The sequence below is a fragment of the Pinus tabuliformis genome, chromosome 3_2 (assembly GCF_031772625.1).
Source record: "Pinus tabuliformis cultivar Carrire ecotype Pingquan chromosome 3_2, CPIR1, whole genome shotgun sequence".
Taxonomy (NCBI): Eukaryota; Viridiplantae; Streptophyta; class Pinopsida; order Pinales; family Pinaceae; genus Pinus; species Pinus tabuliformis.
The window spans coordinates 1,242,616,273-1,242,634,147 of record NC_142302.1 but is presented as its reverse complement, the minus strand read 5'-3'; the positions used below and the strand labels follow the sequence as shown (position 1 = coordinate 1,242,634,147).

At 43.3% G+C, this 17,875-nt stretch overlaps 1 protein-coding gene across 2 annotated transcripts in view; it reads left to right on the top strand.

Moving 5' to 3' along the window:
- Window positions 1–17,875, top strand: part of LOC149185235 (uncharacterized) — a 241,614-nt gene that overhangs the window by 41,437 nt on the left and 182,302 nt on the right. For both annotated transcript variants that reach the window (XM_089417845.1, XM_089417846.1), the window contains exons 2-3: window positions 16,089–16,506; window positions 16,697–17,336. In XM_089417845.1, the coding sequence (XP_089273971.1) occupies window positions 16,089–16,506; window positions 16,697–17,336 (1,058 nt within the window). The remainder of the gene's footprint in view (window positions 1–16,088; window positions 16,507–16,696; window positions 17,337–17,875) is intronic.

The following is a 17,875-nucleotide window of genomic DNA, read 5'->3' as shown; positions in this document are numbered from 1 at the left end:
TCAGTGTTTTGAGCCTGCAAAGGGTGATAGAGAACCCGAGAAGAGCTCATGCAGTGACTGCGTCAATTCTTTGGGCCAACACAGAGCCTGGGAGGCTCGAATCAGTCAGTTGCTGGGGCTAGAGGAGCAAAGCAGATTCGATCTGAGGAGCTGGTGGGACGCTGTTGCTGTTGGTGCAGAACAGTGTTTGTGGAGACAAAAGCGAGGTAGAGGGAGTCACTGCCTTGACAGATTTCTAGCCAAAGAAATGTAGATCCGGGTTGCAGCAACAAAGGAGGATTCGAGAGGAGTGATTCGACATTTGGCAGGAGGAGGGCTCAGAGGGAGTCTAGAGGAGCTTGTTCCTTAGAGGTTTTCTTGCGCCAAAGAAATCCAAATCCAAGTTTTGCTGGATTAGCAGCAGGAGAGGGAGAAGAGAACCAACCCTACACTTTTTGAGTAGAGATGGCGGTCAATGGACTGAAGGATCAGGACAGATTGGATGGAGCATCCAGTTTTGTCATCTTCAAGACCAAGATCCTGGCGATCCTTGACAAACATCGCATCAAGGACTATGCCTTGAAAGTAGTTGTTGTTCCGGTCGACGTTGATCCGTTAAAGAAGTACGAGGAGGCCTAGGCTAAGGCCAAGTGCATGATCCTAGACGGGGTCAAAGATCAGGTAGTACCACATATCATTGAGAAGGAATTAGCAAGGGAGATGTGGGAGGCGCTAACCACCTTGTACCAGGGCACTTCCATTCAATGGAAAATGCTATTAGAAAATCAACTGAGACAATACCAGATGCAGAAGAGAGAATTTAGTGGGATCTGCGACCAGTTGAATTCAGTGGGGTCTACAATAGATCCTGAGTTCATGGTTAGGACTGCCTTGAATGCAGTCATCGAGGACTGGGAGACATTTTTCCAAAGTATCTTGGGCAGAGAGACTCTCCACAATTGGGAGGAGATGTGGGCAACTCTTCGACAAGAAGGGATCAAGAGGTTGCCCAAGGCAAGGAGTAGTGGCAGAGGAGCCCGGGTCAAGGAGGAGGAGGAGGAGGATGCAACTCTCGCATCATTGGGAAAACAAGGCAGCAGAAGAGAAAGAAGAAGGATACTTCCAAGGTCAGATGCTTCAAGTGTGGGGAACTTGGACATTTTGCCACTCTTTGCCCCTGGAGGAAGGGTAAGAAGGAGGCTTTTAACTCGAAGGATGCTCCAATGAAAGTTGACAAGGAGGCGAGGATGACGTTTGTGCCATGAGTGCTCATGTGCCTCTGGAGAAGAGTTGGGGTGACATGGAGTTGTAGTCGAGAGGAATACATGTCGGGTAGGATCCTTGAGGTGCCCAAACTCTTGGATCACATACGGCTACGGGAACCCTTAACGACAGTAGCAAAATGACAGGTGTCGGTGTGAGGTGTGATGGAGCAGTGGCAGAGCTAGAGTGCCAAAGTATGAAGCAACACAATGGATGTTGTAGAAGTGCGAGAGGCACAGAGCAGTTTGCAGCAACGTAGTAGCAACAAAGGGTCAAAACAGATTAGCAGCAAAGGTAGCTGCAGCATCACAAAGCATCCATATTGACCAACATGTCAGCTTTTGGGTGAAGTTTCAGTTGCTTACTTCTCAGCCGCTGAGTTGCAGTGCAACTGTTAGTAGTGGCAGTGCTATGGTCAACATGATGCGGCATATTGAGAGGGAGCTGTAGTACAAATGTAGCAGTGACACTGGCAGAGTCATGGGCAACATTACAGGAAGCAATAGTGCAGTGGATGAAGGGCAACAGGCCAAGCATCAACAACACAAAGGACCGATGTAGTGGATTAGTGTAGTACTTTTGTTGAGAAGTATTAGTAGAGCACATTCCTCGCTAAGATGTAGTGTTGCTTTTGGGTAGCATCGAATGTGCTCTAGCTCCAAATTTTTGTGGAGGGGCTGGAATACATGAGATCTCGAAGACCCAGAAATCGTTTAGAGAAATTCCACCTAGATGAGGAGTTATTAAAATAATTAATATTTTTAATGGGTTCTTAAGTCTAAACTTGTGAAAATAAAAATATTAACAGGTATTAATAAGAATACGGGTGAAAAACTTCTAAGTGACGAGGATCAAGTTGTTTTAATCTTAGCCGTTGATTCATCAACAGGAAAAGTATAAGAGGAGGATTAAGGGTCAGTTTGACACACATTTGAGAGATTAGTTAGTTCGATTTTTCTGGGGCGAGGTTTGCTGAGAAAATCGAACAAGTGATCTGTTGTAGTAGAGGGGCATGGATAGTTGAGGTTGGAGGATCTTCTCCGGGACCTCGAATACACAGAGAGAGAGGCAGAGAGACGCTAGAGGAGGCAGCGCAGACCCAAGGAGGTTGACGTTGGGCTAGGAGGGCCCACGCGTTGCTTGACGCAATGCCAGCGCAAGGGTAGAGCCACCCTCCAGCAGATGTTCGAATTCAGTTGGGGAGCAGCAGGATTAGCTGAGAAGCTTGACGTCAGAGCTCCAGGAGGCAGAGGAGGCAGCGCAATGCTGACGTAGTTTCCTAGTGTGCTCCACGTAGGCCCACGCAGCTACTGCGAAAGGGCAGCGCAACTGTAATCGGGGATAGTCAGTCCAATTGCCGGAATGGAGAGATTTTGCCGAGTGAAGTGAGGTAATCTCACTTAGGTTTTTGCCAGTATATTTTTATCTCTGTAACTGGATAGTCGAGAGGGCATCCAGAGTGTATTCAGAACTGCTGTTTAATAATAGAAAACCCTCAGAGTTGTTGCACCGGTTTTCCTGCATTGGCTTTTCCTGGGGACATTTGTCCAAAAGTAATGGTGTCCCTTGTGTATTTGTCTCATTCTATTTTTAGTCCATGCTCTGTATGTATGTGTAGTCTGCAATAGTGTTTTCATCGCTGTTTAAATAATTAAATAACTTGTTGAATGTAAAAACAAGCAGGAGATGATAAACTAGTGATTGTAGTAGGATTTTTGATGTGTAGATTCAGAATTTTTCACACAGGGCCATGAACAAGAAGACACTGAGGAACGAGTACACCATCCCACGCATTGACGACCTGATGGATGAGCTTAGAAGAGCTAAGTACTTCAATAAGATAGACTTGCGCTTAGGGTATAGCCAAATCCAAGTGAGGGGCAAGACATTCCCAAGACAACTTTACGTTGCCACTACGGACACTTCAAGTTCTTGGTGATGCCCTTTGGGCTAACCAATGCACCAACCACATTTCAGTCTTGAATGGACCCTGTGTTCTTGAATGGACCCTGTGTTCTGCAAGCAGCTGCGATGATATGTCCTTGTCTTTTCTAATGACATTCTGATTTGGATTTCGGAGGAGCACCTCCAACATCTGGAGGAGGTATTGTGCATACTGGAGGAGGAACAACTGTATGCGAAGATGTCTAAATGTGAGTTTGGACTTACAGAGATGTTGTACCTTGGGCACATGATTGGGGAGGATGGAGTAAAGGTACACTAGGAGAAGATCAGGGCCATCCTTGACTAGCCCACTCCTAGGAATGTGACCGAGCTGAGGGGATTCTTCGGTATTTGCGCATATTACAGGAGGTTTGTGAAGGGGTTCTCAGAGCTAGCAACACCCCTCACAAATTTGACAAAGAAAGGGGCATTTAAGTGGATAGAGGTTGCACGGGAGGCATTTGAGCGCCTCAAGAGGGTGATGAGCAGCTAACCCGTTTTGGCTTTTCAGGATTTCACAGGACCTTTTGTGCTGGATTTCAATGCCTTTGGCGAAGGGCTTGGAGCTGTATTGACACACAGAGGCCATCCTACAACGTTTGAGAGCAAGAAACTGCTACCCCATGAGCGATTATACTCTATTTATGATAAGGAGATGCTGGCATGCGTTGGCCAAGTTCAGGCATTACCTAGTGGGCATTCAAGGTGAAGACTGACCACAATAGTTGTCGTTTCTTTCCAGAGCAGCCAACCTTGCAGAAGAGGCAACATAATGTGAAAAATTGGAAACCCGATTCCTATTGCAGCAACTGGAAATTATTCTCCTAATTATTAATTTAATTTAACAATTTATTTACCATTTCCTACAACAAACACTGAATAACTCACACTGCAACTTACAAAAAAAAACTGCGGAAGAATAAATGCTGGAAGAAATGCTAGCACATACATAAATTTACACAGTTATTTTTGGACCAATGTCCTCGAAAAAAACCCAACTTGAGAAAACCGGTGCAACAATTAAGGGTTTTATTATTATGCAGCAGTGAAATAATATGAGTACAACTGGATGACGGAACTGACAATCCTACAAAGAAATACTCGCAAGAAAAATCTAGTGAAGAAATTTCCTCACTCCACAAACAAATCCAGGCACTGACCTCAGCTCAAATTGAGTTGGCCAAACTAGCTCTGTGTAGTCACTACGTCACCCTAGTGCAGTCACTTCTGCTCTCAGCTCGGAACAACTTCTCCTCAAGCCCTCTGGTCAACTATTGCTTGTAACTGTTTGGGAGATATTAAAATAATTAATATTTTTAACGAAGTTCCTAAGTCTAAACTTAGGAAAAATAAAATATTAATGGGTATTAATATAAAACTGGGTTAGAAGGTTCCAAAAGTCATGGATCAAGCCAAATCTAATCTTAGCCGTTGATTAGAGATTTAATCTCGGCCGTTGAAGGATCAACGAGAAAAGTATAAGAAGAGGCTTGGGGGTCAATTGGAAGATACACCAGAGTGATCAGTGATTCATTTTGCTAGAGCGGGGTTGCTAAGCAAAGTTGAATCAGTGATCAGCAGCGAGGGGTAGTGAGTACGAGGTAGAGAGGCAGGGACAATACTGGGAGACTAGCACAGAAGCAGAGGCAGCGTAAAGCCCAGAGAGACTGCGTCATCCACGTAGAGGGCAGAGGGAGTGATGCAGAGGTTCCCAGAGGTTGCGCAGTGCCTCTGAAGGCTGACGTACAGTGTCCTAGGGCTGACGTAGGTCAGCAGGAAGCTGACGCAGTGGCCAGAAGGGCTAGTGTTGAGCTTCAGTTGTGCCGAAGAGGGTTTTGTGGGATAGGTTTTCTAAATACCTGTTTCTAGATATAGAGGTATTACTGCTGTGTACTTTTCTCTGTCCGGTGAGCCGGTTAGGCAACCAATTCTACTCAGATAAATTGCATAATAATATAACCCTCTGAATAGCTGCACCAATTTTCCCACATTAGGTTTTTCCAGGGACATTGGTCTAAAAATAACGGTGTCACTTGTGTGCTTGTTTTCTTTTAGTTGTTGATCTGTAGATGTTGATACTGTAGTTGTGTTTATTTTCAGTATTTACATGGTTAAATAACTTGTTAAGTAATTAAACAAGTAGGTGAAATGAACCAGATAGTATAGGAAGAATTTCTAACGAGTTAGACTTGGAAATTCCAACATGGTATCAGAGTGTGGTTGTAGATCACAGGAAAATTGAAGGCATCCGCTGTGTTAGACTCCGTCTTATGTCAGTGTGAGATTGATTCTTCTTCAAAACCCTGTTTTGAAGAAGAAATCATTAAATGTGTTGTTTTAGAATATGTAATTTATTCTCCAGCTCTTCAAGTTCCTATCCCTGCACAAGCACAATTCAGAACATCATCAGCAATCAGAGGCAAAGCAAGTTACAAGCTATTAGGAGAGGTCTCACTGGAAATCCCAAACAAACTTCATTGTCACAGCTATTGAATCAAATGATTGTGTTAGCGCTGGGAATGCATGCCCTGCGTCTTATTGATCAACAGAATATGATCCGAGGTGATTTTGTGCCTGTTAGTGGTGACACTGTGAATAATATGTCTTTGAGGCAAGTTCTGCAAGAACACAAGGAGAAGAGAGGAGGCATTAAAACCGGAATTAACATTGAATCCTGTTTTAGAAGTGTGCATATTTAGTAATTTGTTCATATTTATATCCTGCAGGCTTGGAGACAATCATTAAGAAAGTGGTTCTACGGTTTTCTTCATTTAAAATCAAGAAGATCAGATGCTGATGTGCCTCCAATTGACGATGCTGTTAAGAGAATAATCGAGCCTGACCCAGAGCTGTTTGCTGAAAAAGAAGTTAAGAGGTTTTGTAGCGTATTCCAATTGAAAAGGAATCGAAAGACAGAGAAGGCCTCCAAGAGATTTTGGAGGGATAAACCATTATTATCTGAAGAAGCTGACAATGATCTGCAGAGGGAAGTTGGTGGCTATGAGAGTGTGGTTGTTTTTCGACCTATTGAGGTTGTTGATGAGGATCTTCAACACGCTGCCAAGAGGAGGAGTAGACTTGCTGATAAGGAAACTTGGAAGAAAGAGTGCAGGACATAAACGCCTTAGTTTGGTTACAGGTGCCCAGTCCTTGATCAAAGAACCTGATGAAGGAACAAAAGAGGATCAGGTAGACATAATTGCTAACCAGATGGAAGAGCATGGTATCAAACTTGACATTGTAATATTTCGACAGAAGATGCCTAGACTAACTAAATCAGAGTTATTCAGTGAAAATCTTTCCCTTCTAAATAGATTTTCGAAACAAGCACAAGCTGCAGGAGAGACTGTCAAAACTCCTGGGAATCTAGTAATCTGTGCTTATGTGACTTGTCCAGATATTTCAAAGACTGTTACACCAGACTTGATGCTGGGAGATGATGGAGTTCTACTTCATGTTGATTTGGCTAAAGGAAAACACCGTTTAGGTGGTTCTGCCGTTGCCGAGAAGGAAACGACAGAGGAGATGTGGGACGCTTTGAAGACATTGTACCAGAATACTTTCGTGTAGAGGGAGATGCTCCTGGAGAATCAACTAAGGGCATACCAGATGCAGAAGCTAGAGCAGATAGATGTCTTCCTTGGTCGGTTGAAGGATATTCGTGGCCAGCTAACTTCCATAGGGGCCACGCTGGATGAGGAATTGATGGTGAGGACCGCACTGAACACAATCTTTGAGGATTGGGAGGTATTCGTCCAGAGCATATTGGGCAGGACGAGTCTTCCGGATTGGGAAGAACTGTGGGCAGCTCTTCGTCAAGAAGAGATCAGACCGCTGACCAAGGCGGGGAGTAGCGACAAAGGGGTCAGGATCAAGGAGGAGGAAGAAGAGGATGCGGCTTTAGCATTTGCGGGGATCAGGAGAAGAGGAAGAAGAAGGACCTCTCCAAGGTCAAGTGCTTCCATTGTGGGGAAAGGGGTCATTTTGCAAACCAGTGTCCTAGGAAGAAGAGTAAGGGAGAGGCTTCAGACTCGAAGGCAGCGCCAACGAAGGCGGAGAAAGAAGTAGAGGAGGATGACGATTGTGCCATGAGTGCTTATGTGCCACTTGAGAAGAAGTGAGGAGACATCGACCTGTAGTCAAGAGGGCTACAGGCAATGAGGGGCAGGATCCTCGAGGTACCCAACCTCTTGCATTATGCCTTGCTACGGGAGCCTCGTAGAGGAGTAGGAGTAGCAGGATTGGCGGATGTCGGTAGAGACAGATGCAGATGGAGCAGCAGAGAGTGCTACAGTGCAGGAGTCCCCGGACAATGCGAGGCTAGCAGGCTGCAAGAGTGCGAGAGGCACGAGAGTGTTGCAGCAGTGCAGGATGGCACAAAGAGGTGTGCAACGGTGCGAGATGCAGGGAGTTGTTGCAGCAGTGTAGAGGGAGCACTTGTTAGTGGCAGAGGGAGCTTCAGCATCGAGAGTGTTTCTAGCCTGACAGGGATGTCAGAAGTTGGGTGGATCAGTTACTTACTTCTTAGTAACTGAGTTGCAGTGCAGTAGCACGATGCAGCATGATGAGAGGGGATGCAATGCTGGGAGGATGGACCAGCAGTAGCACGGATGCAGAGGGAGTTGCCATACGGATGCAGCAGTGGTAGTGGCAGGGCCATGGGCAGCAGTACAAGATGTAGCAGTGCAGAGGATGTTGGGTAGGGAGGCCTAGCATCAACACAGGGACCGATGCCAGATAATCAAGGTGATGCTCAGTGTGGAGTATTACTAGAACATAGTCCTCGCTAAGAGGGAGTGTTGATTTGGGGTAGCATCGGATGTGCTCTAGCCATGAAAATTGGTGGAGAGGCTAAAGCACATGAGATCTCCAAGACCCAGAAATGGTTTGGACAGATTGTACCCGGTTTGGGAGATATTAAAACAATTAATATTTTTAATGGAGTTCGTAAGTTTAAACTTAGGAAAATTAAAATATTAATGGGTATTAATATAAAACTAGGTTAGAAGGTTCCAAAAATAATGGATCAAGACAAATCTAATCTTAGCTGTTGATTAGAGATTTAATCTCGGCCGTTGAAGGACCGATGAGATAAGTATAAGAAGAGGCTTGAGGGTCAGTTGGAAGATACGCCAGAGTGAACATTGATTCATTTTGCTAGAGCGGGTTGTTAAGCAAAGTTTAATCCGTGATCAGCAACGAGGGGCATTGAGTACGAGGCAGAGAGGCAAGGACAATACTGGGAGACCAGCACAGAAGCAGAGAGAGCGAGAGCAACAGTTAGTCCAGGCTATGCAGAGCTCAACAGAGTCAACAAAAAGCCCAGAGAGTCTGCTTCATCCACGCAGAGGGTAGAGGGAGTGACGCAAAGGCTCCTAGACGTTGCGCAGTGCCTCAAAAGGCTGATGCAAAGGGTCGTAGGGCTGATGCAGGTCAACAGTACGCTGATGCAGTAGCCAAAGGGCCAGCGCTAGGCTTTAGTTGTGTCGGGGAGGGTTTTGTGGGACAGGTTTTCTGAATACCTGTTTTTGGATATAGAGGTATTGTTGTCGTGTATTTTTCTCTGTCAGGTGAGCCGGTTAGGCACCCAATTGTACTCAGATAAATTGCATAATAATATAACCCTCTGAATAGCTGCACCGGTTTTCTCGCATTGGGTTTTTTTGGGGACATTGGTCCAAAAATAACGGTGTCACTTGTGTGCTTGTTTTCTTTCAGTTGATGATCTGTAGATGTTGATACTGTACTTGTGTTTATTTTCAATATTTACATGGTTAAATAACTTGTTAAGTAATTAAACAAGTAGGTGAAATAAACCGAATAGTACAAGAAGAATTTCTATTGGGTTAGACTTCAATATTACAACTTCTAGAACCTCTGCCTAGCTTTTGGCATTGAAACTCAGCTACTCCCCATCAATTTCAAAATTGCCTCTAGAGGAGGCTACCGCGTTGCTCTGTGTCAGCCTCACTATGGCTCCTTTGCCTTTATGCAAATGCACTCAGCAGAACTGGAATCCTTCCTTTGACTTCATCGTGCCTACCCCTTTCTCATTGCTTCGATTTCACTGACTCTCTTTCCAATAATTGACTGCTGCTACTCTGGAAATCGATATTCTCAGAAATTGAACCTCTCAAGTGGTTTCACCCAGCCCCATCGACGTCTTCTTATAATCCTCTGTTGAGACTTCAACAACCAAGATTAGATCTTAATCGATGACTAGGATTAACTTGAAGTCGATCAATGCGAGTTTCTAGAACATTCACACCATAACTTAATTAATTTTGATTAATTAGTCATATTCCCTAAGTTTAGGCTTATGAAATATTTAAAAACTGACTAATAATCTAATTAAGTCATTTATGGGTGGAATTTCTAGAAATGATTTCTAGGTTTTGGAGATCTCATGCATTCTAGCCTCTCCACAAAATTTCAAGGCTAGAACACATCCAATGCTACAAAAACCAACACTCCCTCTTAGCGAGGAATGTGTTCTAGCATCGCTGCTGCCTGTAGCAACACTTTTGTCTCTGGATCATCTCCTGTCACACTGCTGATGTCTGGCCTCACCTGTTGCCCACCAATTATTGCGCAACTCTGATATCTTTTGCATAGGTGCTACTGCTGACCCTGTTGAGCTGCTACCAACATTGCATCTACACTACAACTCCCTCCATGTGTTGCTGCTGCAACTGTAACTGAAAATCATCCTAAATACTGAATCAACTGTGATCAGTATGATGCATCTGTCTCCTGAGTTTTAGACTGTCACTGAGGCATCTGCGTTGCTGTTGACTCTGCACTGTGCCACCTGCACTGTTGCCAACTCTACACTGCGGTCCCCAACATCTGACCGCAACTAGACTTTGGATTTGTAACTTTGGCATTTGACTACATCAACTGCCACTGATCCATCCTACTATTGAAACACTGTGGGCTTTCGTAGCAAGGTACTGATTCAAGTGCTGGACGTACTTAAGAATCCTACCAATCTGTAGCACTCTGGGGCAATAAAACCAAATCTCCCCATTTCACTCTGTTGAAGTTTCTAAGTCTATTGGTTAGAAACCCTCCATGCACTTTACTGATTTATTCCTACCTACTTGTTCTGTTACTTAACAAGTTATTTACAATGTAAATACTGAAAATAAACACTAGTGCATGCTCAGCATATTATAGATCATCAACTAAAGGAAACAAAAACAAGCACACAAAATGACACTGTTATTTTTGGACCAATGTTCCCGGAAAATCCTAATGCGGGAAAACCAGTGCAACAATTTGAGGGTTTTCTTATTAAGTAGTTTCAAAATACAATCTGGGTGCCAAATCCGGCTTACCTAACAGAGAATGCCTTTGGCAGTAGTACCTCTCAGTCTGAGACAGATGTCTCGGTTGAAACCCCGGATAAACCCTCCGGCGGCTCCTCAGCTCCAATTTGCGCAAGAAACCCCAACGTCTGCCTCTCTGCACTGCGTCAGCCTCTCTCTGCCCAAGGCTGGCCCTGCGTCACCCTGAATAGGCCTGCGTCAGCCTTAGGAGGCCATGCGTTCTAGCTCTCTACGTCAGCTACGTCCGCCCCTCTGAAGCACTGCGCAACGCCTAGCTACCTCTGCGTGGCCTTGCATGAGCCCTAGTTGCTACTGCGTCACTCTCTCTGGCTCCTATGCTGATCTCCCGACACTATCTCTGCCTCTCTGTACTCACTGCCCCTCAGCGGCTACTCCGATCACTGATTCTCTCTCTTTTAGCAAACCCCGCTCTAGAGAATAGAATGACTGATCATTTGGTGTACTCTCCAAGTGGCCCTCAAGCCTCCTCTTATACTTTTCTTGTTGACATATCAACGACCAAAATTAAGTCCCTAATCAACCGCTAAGATTAGATCTGGCTTGATCCATGTCTTTTGGACCATTGTAATGCAATTTTATATTAAATCACATTAATATTTTAATTTCCCTAAGCTTAGACTTAGGGACTCCATTAAAAATATTAATTATTTTAATATTTCTCAAATTGTTTAGAATTTGCCCAAGCCCTTTCTGGGTATTGGAGATCTCATGTACCCCAACCTCTCCACCAAATTTTGTGGCTAGAGCACATTCGATGCTACCCCAAATCAACACACTCCTGGGGGTATGTTAGCAAACATGGCAAAGTCTTCCTCCAGCCTGGAGGAAAGCCTATCGATCTCTACTAATGCTTCCTGCTGGTCCTGCTTCTTCTCCTTGCCCTTCTTCTTGAGAGGACACTGAATATTGTAGTGACCAAGCTCACCACATCTGAAGCATTTGACCTCTGACAGGTCCTTCTTCTTACGTTGCTCCCCCTGTCCCTGACTGGAACCCTTCGATGCGAGGGCCACATTCTCGTCCTTCTTCACCTACTTCGATTCGCTGTTGCTGCCACTGATGGAGTTCTTCGCTAGGTCTCGTCTCAACTCCTCCTGCTGCAAATCGACCCAAATCCTGTCCCACCTTGGCAAGGTTTCTCTGCCCAAGATACTTTGGACAAATACTTGCCACTCCTCGAACACAGTTTAGTGCCAATCGCACTAGCTTTGTGGGTTGAGGCGCTGCCCCAACAACTGCAAGCTGGTCCCAGATCTCCTGAATCCTGGTGAGGAAGGGGTCTATGCGTTCCCCTTTTTGCATCCTCATGCACCTCAACTTCTCTTCTAGGTACATCTTCTGCTGCTCGGAAGTGCCTTGGTACAACGTGAAAAGTGGATCCCACATCTCTTTGGCCGTTCCCTTGGCCGCTATGTGTGATACAACATGATCTCGGACACCATCTAGGATCAATCTCTTTGCTCGCGCCATCTCCTTTATGTACTCCTTCTGTTGATATGCATCTTGGGGTACTGCTACCACTGCATCAATATTTGGGTTTAGGTCATATTCATCTAGAAGGAAGGACATCATTGCCTTCCAGATGACTTAGTTGGAAGCACTGTCCACGCTGTATTGATCTCGTAGTCTGGCAGTGGCCAACTCAGATAATGTCAAAAATCTCCTCTTCCCTTCTGCTGAGTTGGTTCTGGGCTATTTGCACTCCCTTCTGGAGTGAGAAAAACTTCTCACAATGATTGCGAATCTGTAAGAGAAATCGAACTTCTTGAGACTAGAAGTTCCCCGAGGAAAATTTTCACCCACGCAATGCTAGTTTTGTTCTAGCAAACTGCTTCCAAACTATTGCGTCCAGCTAGAGATCTGCTTTGCGAAAAGTACTGGTTGCTCCCTCTAATCCCTCAATTCGGAGAGATCGAATTTTTTCAAACAAGGCTCCAGGAACTAATAACTCAACCCAAGCTAAAGGAAACATGAGAACCAACCAAAAAAACAAAGAAATGAACCCACAACACCATGGCTATCCCTAAAATGGCAAGGCTAGCCAAATCCATTGTCAATCCAGGCAATCCTCCATGCCAATGATAGATCATACCAAGAAACCACATGCATGTGCCATGCATACCAAAACTAGTGAGGAAAGCATACATGCAATTCGGTACTTGCAAGAAAAACCCACTGTAGTTGTTGATCCCGATGTCCTGTTGCACTTTCCTGCTCTTCCTTTGCTTTCTTGCTCCAAGCATTCAAGTATGCCAAACTCTCCAAGAGTGCTCCAAGAAAACTCCAAGTGTCCAAGAGTATGAGAGAGAGAATAGAATGAGAGCTCCAAAATTGAACTGACAAAAATTTACATTGACCAATCCTACCCATTGATCCTCATAAGCTTTTATATAAATGAGGCCTCTATTTTCTTCATTTTCCATTATTTTCGTTCATTTTCCTCCTCAAATGCACCATGTGACCTTTCACCTTCCTTTTCAACTAATTTCCATTATTTTCGTAAATAAAATGTCGATTAATGCCTCTTGCCTTTCTAAAGCCTTTGCCAATTTCCTTTAGCCATAATAACTGAAATGAACACCCACTAGGATGTTTTGCTCACCATTCAGCTTGGAATACGTGTCCCATGGCCGTAGTCTTATATTTTTATATTTACATGGATATTTAACCAGTGTTATTACATCACCTAATGGAGATAATAATTTCATTAAATACCTCTTTACGAGAGGACCAAAAGTGAGTTATGTCCCCTTCTCCTCAACTTTTTATTTACAACTAAATATAGAAGGCAAAATTGAGCAAAATCGAATATTCTAATTAGCCATAGCTAATTAGGAATATTACGCCTTCGCATAATGGCCAAACTAGTTATCTGCCTTTCCTTCCACCCTAAGATCCGGTCTTCCCATTGAAGTGATATTTAGGTAGGCCATATTTCGTTGCACTATTCTGATAATATTCTCTGCTTCGATTTCACCCTCCGTGAATTTGAAGAGGGATGAGGAACCCATTGATCCTTTTGTCCTTTCCTAATTGTCTTCAGTGATTGCTCTTTCACTCTGTCTTGGGCATTGTTTTCACCTCAGCTTTGATACCATGTTAAGTTTAGGTATGTTCTATGCTTAGAGCAATTTATTTCAATTTTCATAGTTAGCTCAATATCTTTTCTAGATTAGCAATCACATTAGCATTAAAATAAACTGCAGATATAACATAAACATAAATCGCAGAAGACAAGCTAAGACAAGAGGACACAAGATGTGGCGCTAGCCCGGGACAAACCCCAAAGTGGGGAAACCCTTGATCAATTCTTCTTATATTCTTCAATAGTTCAGCAGAGAGAGATAGTACATATACATCAGAAGTCAACACTTTGACTTGACAAAATAAGAGCAGAGATCTTCACCATGAAGATGAGGTTGCAAATCTGAGGACATGGATAGCAGTTCTGAATCTGGATGAAGGCAAACATTCTTCCAAGGTGATTCCATCACCTTGCTGCATCCATCACCGTGCTGCTTCCACCATCAAGCTGCATCTCATCATGCTGCATCTTATCATGCTGCATCCTTCATCATCGCTATGCAACACTTCATTACTATGCTGCACCCAACATGCTGCATACTGCAACATAGTCATGTAACAGCCTTAGCTGCTTGCTATGGCTTGCAGCCTAGCAAAGCAGCTAGCTGTAACTTGTAGATATGATTTAGCAGAGGTACCTAACTGTACCTCATCCGAGACATCAAACCTCCAAGAAGGACATCCTAAACTGTCCTCTATAATGCGGATCTATGCTCCATCCATGACTGCATTAGTCACATAGATCCTACACCCAAGACTGTAGCTTGTTTTCACTTGCTCCCACAGGCTGCATAAACTTCTGTCCACACATGGACAATCTTCCACCTAGCACAAACTCAACATAGATGCAACATGCATCTTCCCCTTGATTGATATATCTCTGCTGCAATTTAAGGTCTGGTTAGGGCAAGATGACAATCATCTTCAGCCTACTCAAACATGCCCAATCGTCCTTGAAATTGCTTCGGCCTTTCCTTTTATTCTTGCTGAGCTGAACAACTCCCTAAAATAGAGTCTCGGCCTCCTTTTACAGCGCTCCAAAATGACCTGTGGCTGTGATAAGACTTCAGTACCCTGCTGCTCCTTAAGTCAGCCCTTAAGTGACCCTAGAATCCTTCTATGAGCTGTGGCTTCCTTTCCCCTCAACTCGGACCTGTGTATCCTTTTCTTGACTGCGGATTAGGGCCTCCTCTAGCTCCAGATTAGGGCCTTCCTTGTGCTGTGGATTAGGGTTCTTCTAGCTGCGTATTAGAACTGACTGTGGCTAGGGTTTCTTGGATCTGCAGCCAGATCTCCTTCAAGACTGCGGCTAGATGGTCTTCTTGCATGACTGTGATTAGGGCTGTGTATGAGACTCTTCCATGATCCTCCATGACTGCGTCTAGATCGAATTAGTCTCCTCTATGGCAGCGTATAGATCTCCTCTTATCTGCAAGATGATCTCCTCATAAGACCGCAACTAGGGCATCTTAGGTTCATAGTCTCTAGGGCATCTCCCTCTAGATCTCTCTAGCCACCAAACCCAAAACAAGTGGAGAGAGATCATGAGTGAAGTGAGTGTGAGAAATGACTCTCAAGTCATCTCCTTTTATACTAAAACATTGAGCACTTGTGGGGTTTATTTGGTTGCTGGCTGACCTTGACGATTTTTCCAATAACACAAATAAATTCATATCTCCATGAATACTTATCGGAACTGGATGATTCTTAGATCAACCCTACACCTCTCGATGAGAGGGATCCAAAAAAAATATCAGCTGCCATAAATAAGATGATCCACATGGAGTTTGGCCCTAGTTGCCAATCTTAACAGAAGGCCCACCTTCAAACATACGACCATGACAGATGAGCGAGGGCACACAATAGCTGGCTCAGGTGGCAGAGAATAGTGGCACATCGAGCTAATCAGGTGGTTGCAAGTGGCTGCTGGCTGAAGAATAGGCGTTACCCATTGGTGGTGGGTAACAGGGTGGACAGTACAATAATCACAAGGCACATGGTCTAGTTATTCCAAGAATTCTCCCAGTGTTCAATTTCTAAAGAAAGCAATAATTCAAATGATCTTTTTTCTTAAAGCTTGTGACTTATCATATACTTGAAGTCATTTCTGATTTCAAGTCTAGCCTGATTTGTGCTAGCACGGAAAGGGATTTCGCTGCGTTTTTCAAGTGTTGTGGTTTGAAACTTCACCATATGCTTACTTAACTTTATATTTTGAACTAATGCCTATGATTGAATAGACTGCTTTGGTTATACATCTTTACCTTCACATTAACATTGCCTTATAGGATTTTAGTGTTCATGGAGTTCCTTAAGTAATTTGTTTTTGTACTTGAACTTTAGAACTTCTTTTCAGTTTTGATGAAGGATGTTATAATGTTCATACAAGGTTTTTGTGCTGCATTTATGTAGATTTATGTATTCCTTAAGACATATAAGTTATTATTCAGGGATTGGTAATTGCAGGAATCATTCTGCTGAATTACTTTATGGGTATTCTGCCTCAGAGGCAGTTGGACAGAATATCATCCAACTTTTCATTCCTTCCAGTAACAATGATATTTCAAACAGAGTACTAAATTATCTTACTGTGCGAGAATATTGGACAGGACATTTTCCTATTAAAAAGAAGTCCGGGGAGGTTTTCCCGGCAATGGTAACCAATAGCCCACTTTATGATGATAATGGCACCTTTGTTGGTTTTATATGTGTGTCAAGTGATACACGTCACTTCTGGAAGCAATCAGGTCAGTCACCTGAGAATAAAGCATCTTTTTCCAGTCTTTTTGGTGACCGAAGTCAAACCAGCAGCGAGGCAAGCAAGTCCAAAGCAGAAATACACCGTTCATCTCAAATTCCTCTAACATCCAAAATCTCCAATTTGGTATGACTCTGAAGTTTATCTTGTTCTCTTAGGGATGTAAGCAGGATTATTCATAAACTTTTTTGGTAACTGTATCTTATATTGCATTAGCGAACAAAAGAAAACATCTCATACATTCTACTTCATCAGGTTATTTATTTGATGCTGCCATGCATAAAAGTTAAAATATTTGTTTGGCTTCTTTAAACAGGCATCAAAGGTGACATCTAAGGTGCGTTCAAGGATACACATAGGTGAAAAGTACATGGAACATGAAGGTGGAAGTGGAGGAAGCCATTGTTCTGACACCAGTTACTGTGAGTATGGTGAGGCAACATCAAGTGGTTGTAGCACACCTAGAGGGATCACAATGCACTCACACTTTGGTTCTTCTCATCCTTCCACACTATCTGTACAATTGAAGGAAAAGGCTGAACATGTTGCTAGCGATGAAGGTGAAGGAAATGGTAGCATTCGCAAGACACTGGGCCTAAAAGCAGAAGCATGGATGGCAAAGAAGGGAATAAGCTGGCCATGGTGGGGAGGTGAACATGATAGAGGTGAGCCTAAGAACCATTTCTCATGGTCATGGCTGCAGCCTGACCATGAAAAGGATTTCAGACATAGATCTGAAGCTGGTGAACATAATGAAAACTACTTTTCTGCTGTGAATTGCTCAACATCAAATTATTCTATGGGATCATGGCATTCATCAAATACGCGTAGCACTAGCAGCAGGACCAATGTTAGCAGAACAAGTGGTCTTGTACAAAAGGTGGAAGCAGGTTTAGACCATCTGGAGTATGAAGTTTTATGGGAGGAACTTACAATTGGAGAACAAATAGGGAAAGGCAGTTTTTCTTTATCCCCTCCACTCTCTATATTTGTTTTTATGTGCATGATTCTTCCTAACTGACTAACTAGTTGAAGCATGGTACTGTTTTTGCAATTTATATGTGCCAGAATTGCAATTGCATGTCTGATTGTTCAGATCTACATTTTACTATTCTTTTTTGAGATGCCTTATTATACTGAGGACCTGTGGGATATCTATATTCCCTGATATATACTTTTGCTACAAGTTATCTGGGACTTATGCAATATGAAAACTTTTGTGGTGCTTATACAAATTATATTTTCCCTGGTGACCCTTGTTACAGTTTGAAGTAAATGATTACTATTTTGGACTTGTTAACTAACATTACTATACAGCCTTTAAATGTGATCTTATCTTCTAATTACAAAGTTTATGTACAACTATGTATTCGTACATCTGCATCCATGTATTTGTTATTATGCGTTTTGATTTTTATAGGGATTGATTTATGGAGTTGCTATCTAATATTTGTTGCAGAAAAGTAGTTGAAGTGTTAATCAACTTAGCAAATAT